Source organism: Armigeres subalbatus, chromosome 3 (genome assembly GCF_024139115.2).
Source record: "Armigeres subalbatus isolate Guangzhou_Male chromosome 3, GZ_Asu_2, whole genome shotgun sequence".
In the NCBI taxonomy this organism is placed as follows: domain Eukaryota; kingdom Metazoa; phylum Arthropoda; class Insecta; order Diptera; family Culicidae; genus Armigeres; species Armigeres subalbatus.
In genome coordinates this window covers 390,155,804-390,177,321 of record NC_085141.1, presented here as the reverse complement: position 1 = coordinate 390,177,321, position 21,518 = coordinate 390,155,804, and the positions used below count along the sequence as shown (strand labels likewise).

At 39.9% G+C, this 21,518-nt stretch overlaps 1 protein-coding gene across 1 annotated transcript in view; it reads left to right on the top strand.

Moving 5' to 3' along the window:
• LOC134226742 (MOXD1 homolog 2-like) overlaps window positions 1-17,684 on the top strand; it is a 57,584-nt gene extending 39,900 nt beyond the window's left edge. Inside the window, exons 3-7 of the mRNA XM_062707706.1 lie at window positions 2,795-2,950; window positions 4,647-4,925; window positions 6,473-6,658; window positions 15,326-16,153; window positions 16,754-17,684. Coding sequence (XP_062563690.1) covers window positions 2,795-2,950; window positions 4,647-4,925; window positions 6,473-6,658; window positions 15,326-16,153; window positions 16,754-17,074 — 1,770 coding nt within the window. The 3' untranslated portion in view covers window positions 17,075-17,684. The remainder of the gene's footprint in view (window positions 1-2,794; window positions 2,951-4,646; window positions 4,926-6,472; window positions 6,659-15,325; window positions 16,154-16,753) is intronic.
• Window positions 17,685-21,518: the final 3,834 nt, after the last annotated feature.

Here is a 21,518-nt window from a genome sequence, read left to right as displayed (position 1 = left end):
GAAAAAATTGAAAAATTGAATTGAAAAATTGGAGAATAGAAAAATTAAAAAATTGAAAAATTAAAACATTGAAAAACTGAGAAATTGAAAAATTGGAAAATAGAAAAATTGAAAAATTGAAAAATTGAAAAATTAAATAAATTAAAAATTTAAAAATTGAAGAAATTGAAAAAATTGAAAAAAAAAATGGAAAAATAAAAAAATTAAAAAAAAAATGAAGAATTAAAAAATAAAAAAATAAAAAAAAATAAAAAATTTAAAAATTTAAAATTTAAAAATTTGAAAATTTAAAAATTCAAAAATTTAAAAATTTTAAAGATGTAAAATTTAAAAACTTAAAATTTAAAAATTTAAAATTAATAATTAAAAAATTTAAAAATTTAAAAAAAAAAAAAATTAAGAATTTGAAAATTTAAAAATTTTAAAAATTTAAAATTTAAAAATTTAAAAATTTAAAAATTTAAAAAATTTAAAGATTTAAAAATTTAAAAATTTAAAAATTTAAAAATTTAAAAATTTAAAAATTTAAAAATTTAAAAATTTAAAAATTTAAAAATTTAAAAATTTAAAAATTTAAAAATTTAAAAATTTAAAAATTTTAAAATTTTAAAATTTTAAAATTTTAAAATTTTAAAATTTTAAAATTTTAAAATTTTAAAATTTTAAAATTTTAAAATTTTAAAATTTTAAAATTTTTAAATTTTTAAATATTAAGTATATTTTTTTAAAAATTTAAAAATTTAAAAACTTAAAATTTTAAAAATTTATAAATTTAAAAATATAAAAATTTCAAAATTTTAATATTTAACTATTTAAATATTTAAATATTTAAAAATGTAAAAATTTAAGAATTTTGAAATTTAAAAATTTAGATTTAAAAACTTAAAAATTTAGAGATTTTAAAATTTAAAATTTAAAAATTGAAAAATTGAAAAATTGAAAAATTTAGAAATTTAAAAATTTAAATATTTAAATATTTAAAAATTTAAAATTTAAAATTTAAAATTTAAAAATTTAAAGATTTAAAATTTAAAAATTAAAAAAATTTAAATTTAGAGATTTCAAAATTTCAAAATTTAAAAGTTAAAAATTTGAAAATTATAAATTTATAAATTTAAAATTTAAAAATTTAAAATTAAAAATTTTAGAAATCCAAAATTTAAAATTTAAAAATTTTAAAATTTTTAAAATCAAAAATTTTAAAATTTTAGAATTTTAAAAAAATTTAAAAATTAAAAAATTTAAAAATTTAAAAATTTAAAAATATAAAAATTTTAAAAATTTAAAAATGTAAAGATTTGAAAATTTAAAAATTAAAAAATTTGAATATCCTAAGATTAAAAAAATTTAAAATTTAAAAATTTAAAAATTTAAAAATTTAAAAATTTAAAAATTTAAAAATTTAAAAATTTAAAAATTTAAAAATTTAAAAAATAAAAAAAAAATTTAAATTCAGAATTTAAAAAATAAAAAATCTTAAAATTAAAATATTTGAAAATAAAAAAATTTCAAAATTTAAAAACTCAAGTATTAAAATATTTTTTTTTCATTGTTCAATTATTAAAATGTTGAATCGTTTAATTTCCAGATGTCAAATTGTCATTCCATCGGTTTCAGAATAATTAAATCGCCATAATGCAAAACTGCAAAGCTAAAAAATTTGAAAAATAACTATGTTGTCGTTTGCTGTTGAACTGCTTCAGCAGTCCAATTGCCCAATTTTCAAATTGCCAAAGTGTCAATTGTCGAAATTTCAAAAGGCAAATTGCCAAATGTTCAAATTTCTGAATTGATTGACTTTGTATTTTTTTCAAACCGCTCAACTTCTCTTAAAATATTCTCGGTTGTTTTTTTATCTAGTTCTAATCAACGTTTCAAGTAACAATGAGAATAATTTTTGGAAAGAAAGAAATACCTTTCAGATTTTTCCTTTTGACGCACATTACCCATCGCAGAAGACGAATCGATATTTTTCCTATCAATCATTTGAATGGCGGCTGTCCACCGGTTTGTCAGGCTGATGATTACTTCGAGGAAACATGACGATGCTCCGCACCGCTGAGGTAACTTTTGATCAGTGGAAATGGGTAATCATGTCGGTATGGTCATGATGCAGCCATCGCCGGGTGCAAACAGTACTAATTGTGAACAGTGCCTTCGCACCGATGGCACATTTATTACTCGGAAAAGACAGCTCGGTAGATCGATAACTTCTATAATTAATGAGCAACATTTGTAAGCAGTGCTCGAATCGAGCGAACGAAGCTCAATTCAAAGTTTTAATAATGTGAGCGATTTTTTTTTACTCCTGGTCGTAACAATTCGTTAACTCAACATCCTTTCATTTCTATTTTCATTGCTGATTTCTCGAATTTGCCGAACAACATCTGTACAAGGTAGTCGTTTACCGACAACCGTTCGCCAACCATCTAATTAAGACACCATCGATAAAGTGATCGATTTATGTGTTTCGCCTGGAAGCTCCTCAAGTATCCAATTCCCTTGCGTCCGCCCGTTTGGCTCGGCCAAGCGATCAAGATAATTCGTCTCCGCTCGCGGAGTTATTTCACACAACCACCTGAATTATACGCCAGAGTATGCAGAGCGTGAAACTTCCCACGTTGTGCACAGATTTCGCACAACGGTGCGAATTAATTAGCACCTTGACTTGGTCAAGCTTCCTGCGCACTGCGGGCCAACCAACCAATTTCAGATAAACCCGCACTTATGAAGATAGTTGAATCACTGCTGACCCCGCTTTTTTCTTTTCTTTCCCTCCGTTTCTTCACCACAGGACCGACACTTCAAAATGAACAGCAACGGCGAACCGCACGTGGATCCTTCGCAGGACTATGTCCTACTGCTCGGGTACGAGAATGCAACCCACACGGTGCTCCGGTTCCGCAGAAAGCTGGACACCTGCGACACCAACCAGGATGTGCCCATCACGGTGAGTAGTTATGATTGAAGTGAAGGAAAGTTGTTTCGGAAGTTTTTGTCTAATACCTGGAAGGCTTATAATAATTATTAATTATGAAGGTCTCTACCAATTTATGTCCTCAATCAAAAGCTCAAATTTTTTGATTGCAATCAAATCAAATTCAATTTCAAATTATGTTAAAACAGTTAATTTTCAGCAATTGAAAACAAAACTTTTGGAAAACAAACTCGTTTCTTCAATTTATTTTTGAGTCATTTAAACATAATATTTTTTTGATTAGAATCTATCATTCTTGAAAAGGATTCCAAGCGCAAGCGAATGGAGGATTGATTTGACATCTTATTTAGTAGTCAAAGAAATCTTTCTGTTCTTTTGAATAATTTTAGGTAGAAAATACGCCAAAATTTATAAAAATAAATGTTCCTTCCTATTGAATATTTATTCAAAATGTCTGTTAGAATGAGGAAAAACATCGAAAAAAAATCGTGTTTGAAGTTCATTTGACTCACTGGGCAATGTAAAAATTGTAACTTTACTCATAAACATGGAAGTTCCTAATTATCGCTAAGTTGCGAGGAGGCAATGACCCAGTCGCAGAATGCGATGCAAGTGAAGAAAGCGAGAGATCATCCAAGTCATCCAATGGACAACGCTACTAATGGTTCTAAACCTCTCTGCAATTCACTACGTCCTAACTCTAAATTGGGGGATGGTAAATGAGATTCACCTCCCGAGCCGACAACGGTGGTCGTTTGCTTTTGCTACATTTCACCAACTTCATTCGGTGCAGTAGGACACGGCGTCTATCTGTGCCGGTGCGGTGGGGGAAGCAACAACGAGATATGGCAACAGCGGGCAACAGAGATGAATTTATGCAAATATCAAAATTGCGCTGTTATGAATGCAAATTTAAATTATAAAACGCTTATAGCGCGCCGTGCTCGACCAGCAGCAGCGGCCTCCAGAGAGAAACAGGGACGGACAACGAGACAGAGATACAGTAACTGCTTGAGCTGCTTGTTACTCGATGGTTTGCCAGATTTTCACCATCCCGGACGAGGGCATGTGAATTTGATGAGTTAGGGAACGAGAGAAGCGCAGATGTTTAAGGAGTTGGTTGGAATAAATCTCGGCTACGAGGGAGCTCCCAACGCGATTTACTGCTAACAGAGGGAAGAGAGTTTCGAGTTCGGGGGCGCCGATCGGAAGAGTGAGTCTTTGCTGCTGACCTCATTGCTTTCTTCCTGGGTCCTGAGTCCGCAATCAAATGCTCCATCGATTGCAGGCTCAGTTCCCACTCCGGAAGGATGATGGCTTGCTTGTCTATCATCCAGTATTTATGGAGTATGTCGCTATAGTTGCGCTGCAGTCAAGTCAGTGCCCGTTGGGCCATTCAGTGCCATCGTCTCTATGTGCAGCCCAGAGAGGAAGAGATTTAAATAAATTTACATTTGAATAAGCTGATAATTGGAAAGGAATAAGTGCCTCGATAGCAGCCGGCTGCTGCCAGCGGCGGTGGCGGTCCCGGGAGTAAATCGTCTAATGTATTCAAGCGCCGCACCATTATTCCGACTTCCAGAACGTTGACAACTCCGATTCCCGCTCGAATAAACAGTACACTTGAATTGGTTACAACTTCCATCCAATTATTTTGATTTTTTCACGGCTTTTCTAATCCGTCGCGTTTTTCCCTTTTTTTCCGCAGAACGACACCATCCGGATCATCTACATGTACCACAACCGTGATCCGAAGAACGGTGCCCAAGCCATCGGAACGCTGCCGGATCCGAACGAGGCCTTCAAGGACTCGGTGCCCATCTTTCTGACCCAGCGGGTGAACCAGGTCCCAATCGAGTTGGACTCGCGGACGCGAACGCTGGAGCTGCGCAACAAAGACGTCGAGATACCGATGGGGGACGACAACCTCCGATGGTGCAAGATGTTCAAGCTGGACCAGTTCGTGCGGAAGCACCACATGATACGGGTAAGTGCGGCAGGCTGGTACAGTCAAAGTAGGAATGATTTCGATTTGAATCGTGACGCGCGGTGGGAAGGGAAGGAGGGCACCTAAATCGGGCGCGGATGGCAGTGCGGTGGTTCTTTGTTTTTCCTATCAAAGTGTAACGAGCGCAATGAGTCCGGGAGATGGAAGATGTTTGCTTTTAGGCGGTAAACAATTGAAATGGGACGATTGTTACGGGATTTGATGATGGCGTGGGATGACGAAAGTGACTGTGGCAGTATTATTGAGGTGGAACAGAAAATTTTACGATCTATTCTTGATAGTGATGTGGGGCGACGGTGATGGCGGAAACAAAAGCATTCAACATTGACGGGCAATGCTATTTCATTGACACAAAAAATGAAAAGTTTTCCAAGAAAAAGACGAAGTACGCATCGGTTATTACAAATTGGATTTCAATATGTAATTGAATAGTGGAAGTAAAAGTAAGAACTGAAAGTAATAACATACCTAAGACTTTTTTTTCGATTTTGAAACATCAGAAATATTTTTTTTTATTTTTTTATACATACTACTGCGATTTTTTGTGAACCTATTTGTGGACCGATTTTTTGTGGAGAATTTTTCGGGAGCAGAGTGCCGTTGCAAACATTTTGGCGTTGGAGTGGCGCCATAAACTGTGGGTGGTGTGGTCCGGCGGTGCACCTCTTTATTTAGAGATTCACGTAGGAGAAGCTCTTCCTAAAAATAAATGATTTGAGAAATCTTAAGTAAGGCACTTCTGACTGATGTTTGTGCTGGGAATGATTTCTGTTTTTAATTAATCTGAATGAAGATACTAATTTCGCTTTAGTTTGCCTTTTGTTTTTTGGAGCCCAGACAACAATTGCAAAATTGTATGAAAAATATTTGAACCCGGTTATTTTATTTGCTCTGTTTTTATCTCGATAGAAATTACACCGTTAAGCAATCAATCAAAAGAAAGCCTCAATTGATTCAATAACATACTTCCAACAAAGTCAGTTGTTTTCCAAACAATATTGCACCCGGCTCCGCACCGCCATTAAAAGCCTAATTTTTATAACTTCATAAACTTCACTTAATGCCACAAAAAGAAGATTTTTCTCACCAATTTAGACGTTTCCCCCAACGAACGAGGAAGCACCAACTCTTCCCCTCGTGGTTAAGCCACGGCACCCGAACCCCGCAAACCCAGGAAGGCAGCATAAAGTTTAATCGGTTTTTATTATGCTTTTTTTTCTGTGTTCCTTCGGCTCCGGAGTCGTTGGAGCCCATGACGCTACTGCAGCACCGATTTCCCATTCTCGACCATCGCCATTAATTAAGTCGATTCTCACGAATCTCGAAACAATTAAAAACAATCTTTATTTCCCATTGCTCCGATTTTCCTTCTCCCGGGCTTTCTTCGGCTCGATGGAACGCGCAGTCAAATCGAAACCGAAATATTTTTGCATCCAATCCGTCCGAGTCCGAAAAGAAGCGCCCGTTTCTGTTGTTGATGAAGATGATCTTGATCGTTTGTTTCCTTTCTTTCTCTTTCTCGCCAGTACGAACCCGTGATCGAGTCGCGCTCCAATCTGCCGTTCATGAAGCACATCATTCTGTACGAGTGCCAGGGCTCGACGCCGGAGCTGGAGATCATGTCCCGCGAATTTGGCCGATCGTGCATGAAGGCCGAGAAGGAGCTACTGACCTGCAACTCGATTGTGGCGGCCTGGTCCCGCGGCTCTGAGGTAAGTGTTGCCTGCCATTATTGTACAAAAGTTGCATACGGAGAAGACAAATCACGTGTCTCCTGATTCATGGATGACCGGCCGAGTGAGTGATGAGGACCGCGACGACGACGACGACGACGGACGTTGAACAATGTTCCCATTTGTTATGTTTCTTCAACTTGAGTCAAGCTCAATAACAGAAGCTCAGGATGACATGGGGTTTGAGTAGGGGAGGCATGTGGTGTGTCATTGGAACGATCGTTCCTATCAATCGCAGTCGTCGCCGTTACACCATCCGAATTGTTGTTTTCCACCTTTGAGCTGCGACCAAGATTACTCGCCAGCAGGTTGCCTATTCAGTATTCCAAATAACGCGCAAATGTGCGCGCCGTTTGAAAAATTTATCATTGTTTTCATTCAAAGTGCTTTTTTCACGATTATGAATTCTTTATTATTATGCTTTCATTTCATCAGTTGGAGCCGTGCGGTGCGCGGGCCACGTACAATTGAAACGCGAATGCTTGCGTGAAGGGTAGACGTGCCCGTGATTGGCGATTTTCCACATTTTTTTCATTCCAGTCGTTTGTTGTTTTCTTCTGAATCAATTCACAGATTTTGATTAACAACCATCGACTACGGAATGCCCAGAAACAGGCACCTCTACCCTACATGTTAGGTCTACATTACCTTCGCATTATGATCTGAAGTTTTTTTTTTCGCGCTCATACTCTGATGGCATCAATCTGTCATTCGTGGACGTCGCCTTGCTCGTTACCATCATCGTTGTTGCGGTCGTTGGAGAATTTGAGAATTGTAAATAGTAGATGACTGCGACGCGGCAACGACGGCGATGGCAAGAACAGAACCAGTAGTGCCTGGAGGAGACGCGCGTTCAACTGTTGAAATATAATGATGGGGTATTGGGGGGGGGACCACTGGAAATCGGGGGGAGTGTAAGCTCGTGTTCAGCCGTTACCGCGAGGTCGTTCAAAAACTGTTTTGGAATAATAATAATTTTCTCTCGAAAATCCGGTGTTTGATGCCCATTATGTGGAGTACAGGCGGGAGGGGGGATTTTCATTGTCTAGGTGGAGTGCGTTGTTTGGCGCTTTTTGTTCGGAAGCTGCCCCGAGTTTGTTTGGATATTTCTGTTGTTCTGCGTTGAGCATGAAATATAAATGGATTATTTTGGATACTGTTCTTGCTTTTCTCGTTCTCCAACGTTGGGCGAAAGGTTTTACGTTCATTGGAATTTAACAACATGTTAGAAATCTTTTTCTATAAAACTTTTATTAATTTACTCAAAACAAATCACATTCACAAGAAATGATGTCCCTTTAACTTTATTTGATTGTTTTACAGCGACAACACATTTTGTTTTATTTGACAACACATTTTTGTGTTATTATCAATTAATTGGAAATTCGTTCTTGAGTTATGAGAAAAATTTATTTATTTATCATCAGGCTAAGGCCAGAGTGGCCTGTGCTGCACATAAAAGACTTCTCCATTCAGCTCGGTTCATGGCTGCACTTCGCCAACCATGCAGTCTGCGGAGGGTCCGCAAGTCGTCCTCCACCTGATCGATCCACCTTGCCCGCTGTGCACCTCGCCTTCTTGTTCCCGTCGGATCGTTGTCGAGAACCATTTTCACCGGATTACTGTCCGACATTCTGGCTACGTGCCCGGCCCACCGCAGTCTTCCGATTTTCGCGGTGTGAACGATGGATGGTTCTCCCAACAGCTGATGCAACTCGTGGTTCATTCGCCTCCTCCACGTACCGTCCGCCATCTGCAACCCACCATAGATGGTACGCAACACTTTCCTTTCGAAAACTCCAAGTGCGCGTTGGTCCTCCACGAGCATCGTCCAGGTCTCGTGTCCTAGAGAACTACCGGTCTTATAAGCGTTTTGTAGATAGTCAGTTTGGTACGGCGGCGAACTCTATTCGATCGAAGCGTCTTGCGGAGTCCAAAGTACGTACGATTTCCAGCCACTATGCGTCTCCGAATTTCTCTGCTGGTATCGTTATCGGCGGTCACCAGTGAGCCCAAGTACACGAATTCTTCAACCACCTCGATTTTGTCACCACCGATAGAAACTCGTGGTGGGTGGCTCACATTGACCTCTCTTGAGCCTCTTCCTATCATGTACTTCGTCTTCGACGTGTTGATGACTAGTCCAATCCGTTTAGCTTCGCTTTTCAGTCTGATGTAGGCTTCCTCCATCCTCTCAAAGTTACGTGCCATGATATCAATGTCGTCGGCGAAACCAAATAACTGGACGGACTTCGTGAAAATCGTACCACTCGTGTCAATCCCTGCCCTTCGTATTACTCCCTCCAAAGCGATGTTGAATAGCAGACACGAAAGACCATCACCTTGCCGTAACCCTCTACGGGTTTCGAAGGGACTCGAGAATGCCCCTGAAACTCGAACTACGCACACCACCCGATCCATCGTCGCCTTGATCAACCGTATCAGTTTATCCGGAAATCCGTTTTCGTGCATTAGCTGCCATAGCTGGTCCCGATCGATTGTATCATATGCGGCTTTGAAGTCGATAAATAGATGATGTGTGTATTCGCGGCATTTCTGCAATACCTGACGTATGGCGAACACCTGGTCTGTGGTAGAGCGTTCACCCATAAATCCCGCCTGGTACTGCCCCACGAACTCTCTTGCAATTGGTGTTAGTCGACGGCATAAAATTTGGGAGAGTACCTTGTAGGCGGCGTTCAGCAGTGTGATTGCGCGGTAGTTGCTACAATCCAGCTTATCGCCCTTTTTGTAGATGGGACACACGACACCTTCCATCCACTCTTGCGGCAGAACCTCATCCTCCCAAACCTTGGTAATCACCCAATGCAGCGCTCTAGCCAGTGCTTCACCACCGTGTTTAAACAGCTCTCCTGGTAGTTGGTCAACTCCAGGGGCTTTGTTGTTTTTCAGCCGGCCGATCTCCTCCTGGATTTCCTGGAGATTCGGAGCCGGAAGTCGCATGTCCTGCGCGCGTGCTCCTAGGTTCATTACCATACCGCCACCGTTGTCTGCCATATCGCCATTCAGGTGCTCTTCGTAGTGCTGCCGCCATCTTTGGATCACCTCATGCTCGTTCGAAAGAAGGTTCCCGTTTAGGTCCTTACACATATCAGGCTGTGGCACGTAACCCTTACGTGAATGGTTCAACTTCTCAAAAAACTTCCATGTGTTATTAGCGCGGTACAGTTGCTCCGTCTCGTCACGGTCTCGATCTTCCTGCTGGCGCTTTTCCTCCGGAAAATCGAGTTTTGTCTGTTCCGCGCCCGTTTGTATCGTGCCTCGTTCGCCCTCGTGCGGTGTTGCAGCAATCTCGCCCATGCTGCATTCTTCTCTTCTACTAACTGCTCACATTCGCCGTCATACCAGTCGTTTCTCTGATCATGAATTCTCTGATATGAGAAAAATACAGTCATCAAATTGAAGTCGGACTTATCTTCCTATCAATGAACTTAATTTTATTTATTGTTGCCTTTTTTATTCTAACGTATGAGAAAGGCGATGCTACCATAAAGTGGAATAAAGACTTTTTTTCATTGCGAGAGAGCTCTGTTTATTCCTGTTAGACACGGTTGATTTGGTCGATAGGAATGGATGACTGCCCGGTATTCGTTATCACGGAGATGCCCTCTGAATAAATAATAAACGTGCATATATTGCTGTATGGAAGATTGTAATTATTTATTTGTAGGAAATCCTATCATGCCAGACATTTTAAAGTGATTTTTAACAACTGCAGGTCAAATGCATACATGTAGGCCGAATTCTCAATTGTTTTTAGAGAACACAAAATTGCATAATCATAAACCATAAACATTGGGTGCTTCTTGCCGAAAAGAAAACGCATTTACGGCACGGTATTGAACATCAAATATGAATCATTTTTTTTTTAACTTAACCGTAGTGAATTGTTTATGAAATTTAATGAACTGCGATGATGTCGTTCGGTCAAACTGGTCCTTTAGCCGAAAAGTCCGTTAGTTCGAACAGATCATTTGTCCTAAAATGCCGTTTTACGGAAAGGGTTGCCTGTCCGAACTTGTCAATTGACCGAAAATGCCGTTTTTTCCGAAATTGTTGTTTGGCAGAAAGAGCCAATTGCCCGAAACTGTCAATTCGGCGCACGGGTCATACGGCCGAAAATGTGGTTTGCTAAATAATAGTAAATGTGAAAACTGTGGAGTATTTAATGCTAATTGAGAAATGAGGAGTAAGGAATGAGAAGTGAGAAATGAGAAATCAAAAGAAAAAAAATTATAAGTAAGAAGTGAGACGTCTTACTTCTCACTCATCATATCTCGCATCCTATTTCTCACTTCGCACTTCTCACTTTTCCACAGTCAGAAGTGAGAAGTGAGAAATGCGTACATATAATGCTGACTGGTGAGACGTCAAATTAAACACTTCTCACTTCGCAACCTTCATTTAACATGTGAGAAATAAGAATTAAATAGTGAGACGTCTCTTTTCTCCCTTGCATTCCTCATTATTACTTCTCTTTCCAAATTTCTGCCTTTCTACACTGATAATTGAGAAAAAAGAGTGAGAAGTAAAAGGCTTCATTCCTCACTTCTCTTCCCTCATATCTCACTACTCGCTCCTCATTCCTCACTTCTCAGTGCGAAGTGAGAAGAGAAAAATGAGAAAAATGAGAAGCATAAAGTAAGAAGTAAAAAGATCTCATTTCACATTTCTCACTTCTCATGGCTTATTTTTTATTTCTCGACTATCATTACATTCTCTATTGCTCGGCCAAACAACTATTTAAGCCTCATGGGCCGTTCAGCCGAATGACATTCTGAGTCAAATGGCCCTTCTGCCAAACGACCATTTAGGCCAAATGGCATTTTCGACCACATGACTTTTGGTCAGATGATATTTCCGGTAAAACGACATTTTTAACTGTACTACCAGTTCGATCAAAATAATTTCCAACTAAATGACCCTTTCTTCTGAACGACCATTTCGGCCAAGCAGCATTATCGGCAAAATGATCAGTAAGACATCTCATTTATCATTCTCACATCGCAATCCTCATTTTTCACCGGGAGAAGTGAGAAGGGGAAATAAATCATTTTTTATTTCTTACATCTTCAAATTTCTTCTTTTTCACAGTGAAAATTGAGAAATAAAGAGTGAGAAGTGAGAAGTTTCATTTAACTTTCCTCACTCCTCATGTCTCGCATCTCACTGTAAATGAGAGAAGAACGGAGTGAGAAGTGAGAAATCAGAAATGAGATATGATATGATTTTTTTGGTTATGTGGCCAGTTAAACATACGCCATTTTTCGGCCAAACGACATTTTTGGGCTTATGAATCGTTCGGCTCATGACGCAGTTCAATCAAAGTGAATTACCTATATTTCGGGCCACCCGACATTGTTATTTATTTACAATTATTGTTTGATTTAATCATCGCGGGGTTTCAACTAACTTAGCCTCTAAAATGGCTTTTTTCGGTGACATTGAAGTGTTATTTGACTGACAAAATTGAAAGGTTACATCCAGCAAGCTACGTCCAATGAAACGTAAAATAATGTTGTTTATGGTCTATATCAGCGGTTCTCAACCTTTTTCTTGAGAGGTACCCCTTCGAACTTTTGCATTAATTGAGGTACCCCCTATGATTTATTTGCTGTAAATGAAAATAATCGTAACTCTTCAAGTATATGAAAAATGGACCTGAAAACTAACGGAATATATGGCTCTCCATAAACTTTTCTGAAATTTTCATTTTTTTAAACTTCCCAATTAAAATTAAGTTCTTACATCGAGGGACTGACTGTAGGGACTGTTGTGACTATTGAAGGCTTCCAAGCATGTTGAAAGGAGGCTTCCGAACCTTTTGGAAGTAGGATTCCGCTCCTCTTCCGAGAGAACCCTCCAAGCCACTTGGAGATAGGCTTTCGAGTCTCTTGAAAGGCGGCTTTCGACCCACTTAAAAGGGAGCGTTCCAGCATCTTGAAAGGAAGCCTCTGAGCTGCTTGAAAAAAGAATTACGAGCCCCTTGAAGAGAGGGTTCTGAGCCTCTCGAAAAAAGGCTTCTAAAACCCATCAAGGCAGGCTTCCGAGCGTCTTGAAATTAGGCTTCTGAGCCTATGGAAATGAGCCTCTTGAAATGAGGCTTTCGAGCCTCTTGAAAGGAGGCTTTCGAGCCTCTTGAAAGGAGGCTTTCGAGCCTCTTGAAAAGAGGCTTTCGAACCTCTTGAAAGGAGGCTTTCGAGCCTCTTGAAAGGAGGCTTTCGAGCCTCTTGAAAGGAGGCTTTCGAGCCTCTTGAAAGGAGGCTTTCGAGCCTCTTGAATGGAGGCTTTCGAGCCTCTTGAAAGGAGGCTTTCGAGCCTCTTGAAAGGAGGTTTTCGAGCCTCTTGAAAGGAGGCTTTCGAGCCTCTTGTAAGGAGGCTTTCGAGCCTCTTGAAAGGAGGCTTTCGAGCCTCTTAAAAGGAGGCTTCCGAACCTCTTGAAAGGAGGCTTCCGAGCCTCTTGAAAGGAGGCTTCCGAGCCTCTTGAAAAAAGGCTTCCGAGCCTGTTGAAAAGAGACTTCCGCACTTCTTAAAAGGATGCTTCCGCGCCTCTTGAAAGAAGGCTTCAGAGCCTGAGGAATGGAGGCTTCCAAGCCTCTTGAAAGGAGGCTCCCGAGCCTCTTCAAAAAGGCTTCCGAGCCACTTGAAAGGAGGCTTCCGAGCCTTTTAAAAAAAGGTTTCCGAGCCTCTTGAAAGGTAGCTTCCGCACCTCTTGACAGGTGGCTTCCGAGACTCTTGAAAAAGGCTTTCGAGCCTCTTGAAAGAAGGCTTCCGAGCCTCTTGAAAGGAGGCTTCCGAGCTTCTTGAAAGACCTTACGAGCCATTTTATGGAAGGCTTCCGAGTCACTCTAAAGGAGGGTTCTGAGTATCTTGAAAGGACGCATCTGAGCCATTTTCAAAAGGCATCCAAGCTTCTTATAAAAAGAATTCCGAGCATCTCGATGGGACGTTTTCGAGTTCTTGAAAGGAGGTTTCCAAGCCTCTTGGAAAGAGTCTTCCGAGCCTATTGAATGCGATTTTTGAGCCCCCTGAAAGGAGGCTTCAGAGTATTTTTAAAAAACACTTTTGAGCCTTTCGAGCCTCTTGAATGGTGGCTTTTTAGCCACTTAAAATGAGGCATTGGAGTATCTTGAGTGGACGCTTCCAAGCTTCTTGAAGAAAAAAATCCGAGCCTCCTTGATGGATGCTTGCGAACCACTCAAAAGAAAGCTTCTGAGCTTTTTGAAATGAGCCTTCCGAGCCTTTTCAAAAGAGTCGTCCGAGCCTTTTAAAATGAAGGCTTTCAAGCCTGTTAAAAAGAAGCTTTTAAGCCTTTTGAAAGGAGACTTTCGGGCCTCTTAAAAGAAAGTTTTTGAACCTCTTAAAATTAGGCTTCCGGGACACTTGAAAGGAGGCTTCCGAGAAGCGTAGAAGGATGCATCCAATTCTCTTGCAACGAAGCAACCGAGCTTTTCGGGAAATAGTCTTCATGTCTGTCAAATGGAGGCTTTCAAATCTGTAGACTCTAGATTTCATTATGTTTTGGCCTGGTAGATTGCATAGAAACTTTTCAAAATTTGTTCATTCGAGGTTTTGCCCTTTTGATGTTTTGTCTCACAGCCCTGCATCCATTGTACTGGTTGTGGAGGTCAGGATTCAATAGGCCATGACTTACTGTTCACCATGCATATTATGTACAAGACAAAGTTTAGAAATAAAAAAATACAAAATTGTCAAAACTTTATCAATAAATAGTAATTCATCCGCCATTGAGCATTTCGTTCGAGGTACCCCCTGGGTTCGGCGAAGGTACCTCCAGGGGTACATGTACCCCAGGTTGAGAACCGCTGGTCTATATCACCAAGAAAAGCCAATGTGGAGGATACATGAACTAATTAATTTACTATTTTCCTGGAATATGTACACTCCAATGTGAATATTTACATTATGTTGAATATTTTGATTTAAAAAATGTATTGGTGGGACTCAAACAAGTGTACTGAGGGTCATGGGTTCGAGTCCCATCGAAGGAATGTGGTTACTGTCAACACTTGTTTCATATCAAAATCTTCCACATAATGTACATATTCACATCGGAATTTACCAGAACATTGACGTTTTCAGTCGAATGACTCTTTCTACCAAATAACTATTTCGGCCAAACGTCATTTTCGGAGAAATGACGTATTTGGCGAAATGACCAGACGAAATTTCCGGACAAACGACATTTTCGACTCTACGACCCGTTCGGCTTATGGAATGTTCGACCAAATGGACCTTTCTTCTAAGCAATCATTTCAGCCAAACGGCATTATTGACCAAATGACCTATTCTGCCTAGTGACAAGTTTGGTCATATGTCCCTTTTGGTCGTAAATCGTATTAGGCCAAATGATATTTTCCGTTTCAGCTAGATGACTAAGCCTAACGTATTATACGGCCGAGTGGCACTTGGCCGAATAGCTTTCGACCAAATGACCCTTCCATATTTTAAATACTGACACTTATACGATTAGGTCAGGGAGAAAAACCTTATTTTTGTAAACAAAAAATAATCCAATCTGATTTGTCTTTTCTTTTTACCACATTCACCGTTATGCTATTACTATCATGAATATTTTTCCTACTTTCTCTTTTCTACCAACAGGGCTTTACATTTCCCCTCGAGGCCGGATACCCGCTCGATTCATACCAGGCCCGTTTCTACATGATGGAAACGCACTACATGGGCTTCCAGAGCAACTCGATCGACATGCGCCCCCGGATGGACAATTCCGGTCTTCGTCTGTACTACTCGACCACTCTGCGAAAACATGACGCCGGTGTCCTCTCGGTTGGCATTCAACCCAACTGGCGGCACATCATCCCGCCCGGTCAGGAAAAAGTCGTTTCCGAAGGTCACTGCATTGAGGAGTGCACCCAGCGAGCATTTCCCCGACCAGGCATCAACATCTTTGCCGTCATGATGCAAACCAGTCACATGGGCAAACAGGTCCGCTTGCGACAGATCAGATACCGCGAAGAACTGCCGCCAATCGCCCACGACTTGAACGTGGATGCCAACTACCAGGAGTTCCGACGGTTGCACAACCCAGTCAAGGCACTGCCAGGAGATCGCCTCATCGCTGAATGTTCCTACGATAGCACCGGCAGGAAAACCATCGCCCTCGGTGGTTACACCTCGCGAGACGAAACCTGCCTCGTACTCAGTTTATACTACCCTCGCCAGAAAGAGCTCACATCCTGCCACTCGATACCTAGTCTGCCGACGGTTCTGCACGCCGTCGGAATCAACGAGTTAGCTCCCGGAGCGAATCCCATCCGGATAGCATCCCCTCCGGAAATCGCCGGAATGACTTTGGAGGAACGCCTACTCTCCTACGACTGGAGAGTGAACTTCAACGCGTTCCAATATGTGATACGGAAAGGCGCCTTCAAACCCCTTTGTTGGAGCGCCCGGAATACCCCCATCCCGGTAAGTAAAATTTTCCCCAAAATTAATACGCTTCAAAGATCAAACGCTGACCACTGAATGCATCCCCAACTACCGTCGGAATACGGAAAACTTTCACATCCTTCGGGGAAAACATCTTGACCCGATTCACAATGAAAGAAAATGAATTTCCCCCGTTCGTCAAAAATCACAAAACCAATTCCCATTCTACTTCGACAAACTTTGCGCAAAACTTTCCCACTACTTCTGTTCCATTTGCTTCTCATTTTCAGCATCCTTCTTTCCGGGCACCGCAAACCCAGTCACTAAGAGGATTATTTATTATACAATAGTTTGGCAAAGTACTTTATAAATCAATTTTATGCAAATATTGAGATTTCCTTTGCTCCCGCTTCCGAAACCATTTACCCCGGATAGTTTTTTCACTAGTTTAACTCCACCAACCTTTCTCACTCTGCTGACTTGAAATTGAGTTGGATTGAGGGGAAAACTTTTGTCCTTGCCACGCTCTCGTGAGCTTGCAGCGTTTCAACATTTGATCCCGGAAGCTGCTCCCACTGACTGTTTCTCCATGATTTATTGCTAACCAATCGCATTTTCCCTTCTTTCTAACCCCAACAGGGCACCGACAATATGGATGCGTACGCGTCGAACCTGACCCGCATTTGGCGGCCGACGCCCACGTGTGGTGTGGCGAGTTCCACCGGGGCCGCCAATAGCGTCAACCGGTACGTCACCGAGCGGGAATCGAACGCGCCCAGCTGGACGCTGCTCGACGAGGACGACAGCAACAACGTGATCGAGGGTGCGGCGCGGAGCAAATCGATCCGCAGCTCGACGCAAGCGGGGATGGCCCAGTCCGGCACGGCCACGCTCGTCTCCAAGGTGGCGCTGTTTGTGATCTTCATCAACACACTCAGGTTAGGGCATGCGGTACTGTGAGCGTGAGGACGGTGAAGACGAAGAAGCGAGTGATGGGTGCGCTGTGATTGGTGATAGATTAGGGTAAGGAGAAATCTGAGCAAATAGTCCAGGAGGTGCGACGGTGGCGAAGGCACCCCCCAGGAGAGACCATAGAAATACAAGACTGTTGTGTATAGATAGCGTGAATGAACGACAGGAGAAAATAAGAAAGAAAGAACGATTAAAATAGATACGAATATTTTTGTACACAGGTTTTCTCATAATTTTGTATCATAGCGGACAAAAGAGGTAGATTTTGTTCGATTTTCTCTATCGAGAAAATCGCTAGTCATTTGAACAGATTCTGTTGAATAGTATTTAACGCAAGCAAGAAGGCAGCCGAAAGAAAGGTCACTGCCGTTTCGAATTATTTAAACCATAGCGAAAACAAAGTGAAAAGATTTAGCATTTAGCAGCGCTGTTGAAGCGCTTGAAAAAGCAATTTGCTGCAATAGTCGTGAGTCGAATACACTAAAGCCAGTTGTTGCATTGTATATTTTGTACATAAAGAAAGACGGAGCCGATCAAGTGTATCATTTTTGTACATAAATTAGGGCTAATAAAAAATTGAAGATGAATTGAAATTTAATTGTTTCCTGTGTAATTAATGTTGATCCGAAACAGTTTGAAATGATGACATCCTTATAATTGTTCATAATTCACAGAAATCTTAACTTATTCGGTGATGCCGAATGTTTCTTCGTTATCCGTATGTCCTAATCGCTCATTGATTGATTGTCAGTAAACTATACTTGGTTGCTTTTTCTCACTCACCTAGATACTAAAACAATAAAGTTAAAAATTCGCCAAATCGAAAAAAAGAAGCTTAAATAATAAATAAAAAGTGTATACAAAAGCATCATATTCGAAATATCCGAAGTTTCCAAATTGATTGTAAGTCCGAACCGTACACCGCATGCAGTATTTATGTCCAACGACAATATATCAAACAACCTCTTCTGTGTTCGCAAGATACCGGTATGAAATAATTGGTGAGTAAACCCAAAAGCATCTCCAGTTAAAACGTTTACTTAGCAGATTTAGGAAAACCGATTGGTTTTTATTTGCGGTTTACCGACTGAAAAAGTTACTACCGTTTGCACTTTTTTTGCGTCCCAATTTCCTCTTAAACTAAATCGTGCAGCAATATTTGCTTTCCACAAATGGAGTTTCTTTCTCAGTTCAGCTGCCGGCAGTCAGTGGTGTCGCCGCTCGATGTTGTCGCAGAATGTTTGGTGCTTTTTTTTTCTTCATTTCTCCTTCCCGATGTGCCAGACTGTGACTTCCGCGCGCAAAGTGAAGATTTGAATTTTACGCTTATGCTGTCACTAGCGATTTTCCCTGATGGCATGTTTGCCGAGTTGTGCAATTTTCCGACCAAATAAATACGTGAGAGACGAAGACGCTTTCGCCGGTGCCGATAAACCGGCGAGCATGCTGGAAAATAGTTTTGTGACAGCTGGTACAAGGTAAATCGGTATCCGTTAACACGGGAGAGAAAATGTTCACATACCTACTTCATGGCAAATTTCCGTACTTAATTACATACAAATGCTGTTAAGCTGTTAATATTTAATTTTATCGATAATACTAGCAGACCCGACGAATTTCGTCTCGCATGAGATTGATCAATTCTCTGAAACGTGGTTTTATATTTGCATTCTTTCTAGAAGACGGTTAATTAAATTATTCGAATTCCCAAAAGGGGGTGGGGTCTCGAACCTAGAACAGACATATTTCTGGCCATTAAAACCCTTAACATGATACATTTGATTCCATTTGCTTGATTAGCTTTCGAGTTATGGAGAAAATTGTGTATCATTTGTATGGGAGTTCCCCTTTATAGAGGAGAGAGGGGTCTACAACCACCATTAGAGACTTCCAAAAAACTCCCAAAAACCCATGCATACAAATTCTCACGCCAGTCGGTTCAATAGTTTCCGAGTCAATAACGGCTGGACAGACAGACAGAATTTCATTTTTATGTATATAGATTTCAATCCAAATAGATACTCTTTATTAAAACCAATCAATACTGGTTGCATATTAATTACCAAAATTCATTCCTCAGTTAGAAGTATTCACATTTTTTTTATTTGTCGAATCGATTATGTAATATGAAGTTACGATAACCGGTTGCTGGCGAAGTTTTGTGCACATATACATTCAGACATCACCTCCTTTCACCCACACTCGTTACATGAAGCTTTATCTTGAACATTTCGTTATTATTGCATATAAAACGAATTTTATTAATTTATTATTTATAAACCACCGTCTCGAATGTTTCACATAATTCCACAGACTGTATCCTAATCAAAAAGCCTAATCCTATTTTTAAAAACAGATTTGAAAACGAACGATCAAACACATCATGATTATCAAAAACTGAGATGACGTTCAAATTTAGCATTTTACTGTATTTAATGTGATGTTCGGAATTAACCCTCCCGTTAGCACAACTATCTGCTCCAATCGTATCAAATATAGTCCAGAAAGCACATCAATAACATAAAATGCCATAGCTTTCGCAATTATGAAGTTTGAAGTTTGTCGCTTGATGGGTTTGCTTATTTCCCAAAATTGACCTTTGAGCTGGTGCTTGGTAAATTCGTTTACCAGTTCCTGTAGGTTCAATATTGCTCAAGAAGTATAAAACTTCCATAGATTGCCATAACTTATGAAATCATGGAGTTTGATGTGTCGCATGATGGTATTAGCCTATTTCCGTAAAGTGAACCCGTAACAGGTACCGGCGGAGAGTCCGGAATCCGGAATACAGGTTAGATTTTAGACCGATAAAACTCCTGATCAAATTTGGCATATGTTATGCATCTTTTTCAATCAAAATATTTAAAATAATAATTTCCAAAACATGCGTTCTGAGCCAAAGGCTAACACTCAATTTAAATCCGGAATAACTACGGAATCAAGTGGCCAATCCTGAAAATCCATAGAACTCTAAAAACTTGAATAAATTCCGATTTTTTGGTGAAAGTTGCGAAATAAATGTTAAAAGTCAAAAAAGTTACAGGCGAACAGATTTTTATTTTCGTTTTCAAAAGGGGGGGGGGGGTTGTAACGGAAGGTTTAAAAACAATGTTTACTATGCGTGCAATTTGGCAGGAAAAAATCATTAAGTATCGATATTTACGACATAGCTAGGCTAAAATAATAAAGATGACCGTTATTCGTTGCTTCTTTGATGGCATTGGTATTGGTGCCTCTAAAAATGCGAGGAAAAATTTATTTGGATTCTGAACAGTTTCACCTTAAGGGACCATTGAGATAAGGACAGATCGAGGAATGGAAGGAAAATTGGAATAGGAACTAGATCAAAAATAGCATGTTGCAATGGAAAACGACAACAAAACAAAGCTCACTTCTTGTTTTTCATATGTTTTTTACTGTCCCAAGGTGGTCTAGAAGTAAAAAATATGCTTAAGTATTCGTAATATAAGTCAAGAGGCTACCGCTGCAGGCATGAACTCTATTATTCATTGTTGCCAAAACATGGAAATTGACGCGCGGTGGTTGCCCAGCTATAGAAGGCGGGTATGACGTTTTGTTTTTATACGGCTATAAAGGGTATAACGGCTTTTATTCCAATCCTCCCGAAGGTCACGTTGAGCCCTAGAAAATATCCTCTGCGAGTTTTTTTTGGCTAGGTTTCACACAGTCCGTGGAACGGGATCGAGTAGTGCACGACAGCAACAAAGTGATCGAAGGCGTTTTACTGCTAGGCTCGCTTTACTGTCTGGGAAAACTCGAAGTGAAAAACACCATTTTTTGCAACGCGAAGTAAAAAATAAATAAATGCTCGACTGATCGCCTTATCGAAAGAGCGCATCTTTTTAGTAAGACGATGTTTTAATATTTGCCCGAGAAAGCTAACAGGTTTTTATTTTCCAAATGCGTCGCAGCAAAGCAAATTGAAAATTTTGCGTTAGAGCGATTGAAAACGACATTTCTGGGCATAAAAACTTCAACGTGTTAACCTAGTGTTACAGGAATACAAAAAAAAACTGGTAACTTGACTCAGGAGCCTTGCAGTTAATAATTGTGGAAGTGCTGAATGAACACTTCTTGCAACAAAGTTGCGAGTCCTAGTGGGGGACGTACATAATGACAATAAGAATAAGAAGAAGAGAAAGCTTTTCTAAACGTGAGTGAGCGAAACTATGCGATTCTGCGTAATAGACTCAAGTGTAATTATCTTCCTTCAGAATCGCAGGCCGTTTCGCTCGTGCATGAGGTTTCAACGATGTTGAGATGGAATAATCGTTTAGCGTTTAAAAATAATTTCGGTACATGCTTAAATATTTGTTGACCGTTCCAGTTTAGCCTTTGTTTAGTATTTGTCGAACGAACTCTGTAATTATAGTATGTCATAAATAAAGCAAAAAAAAAAAAAAGATTGAGA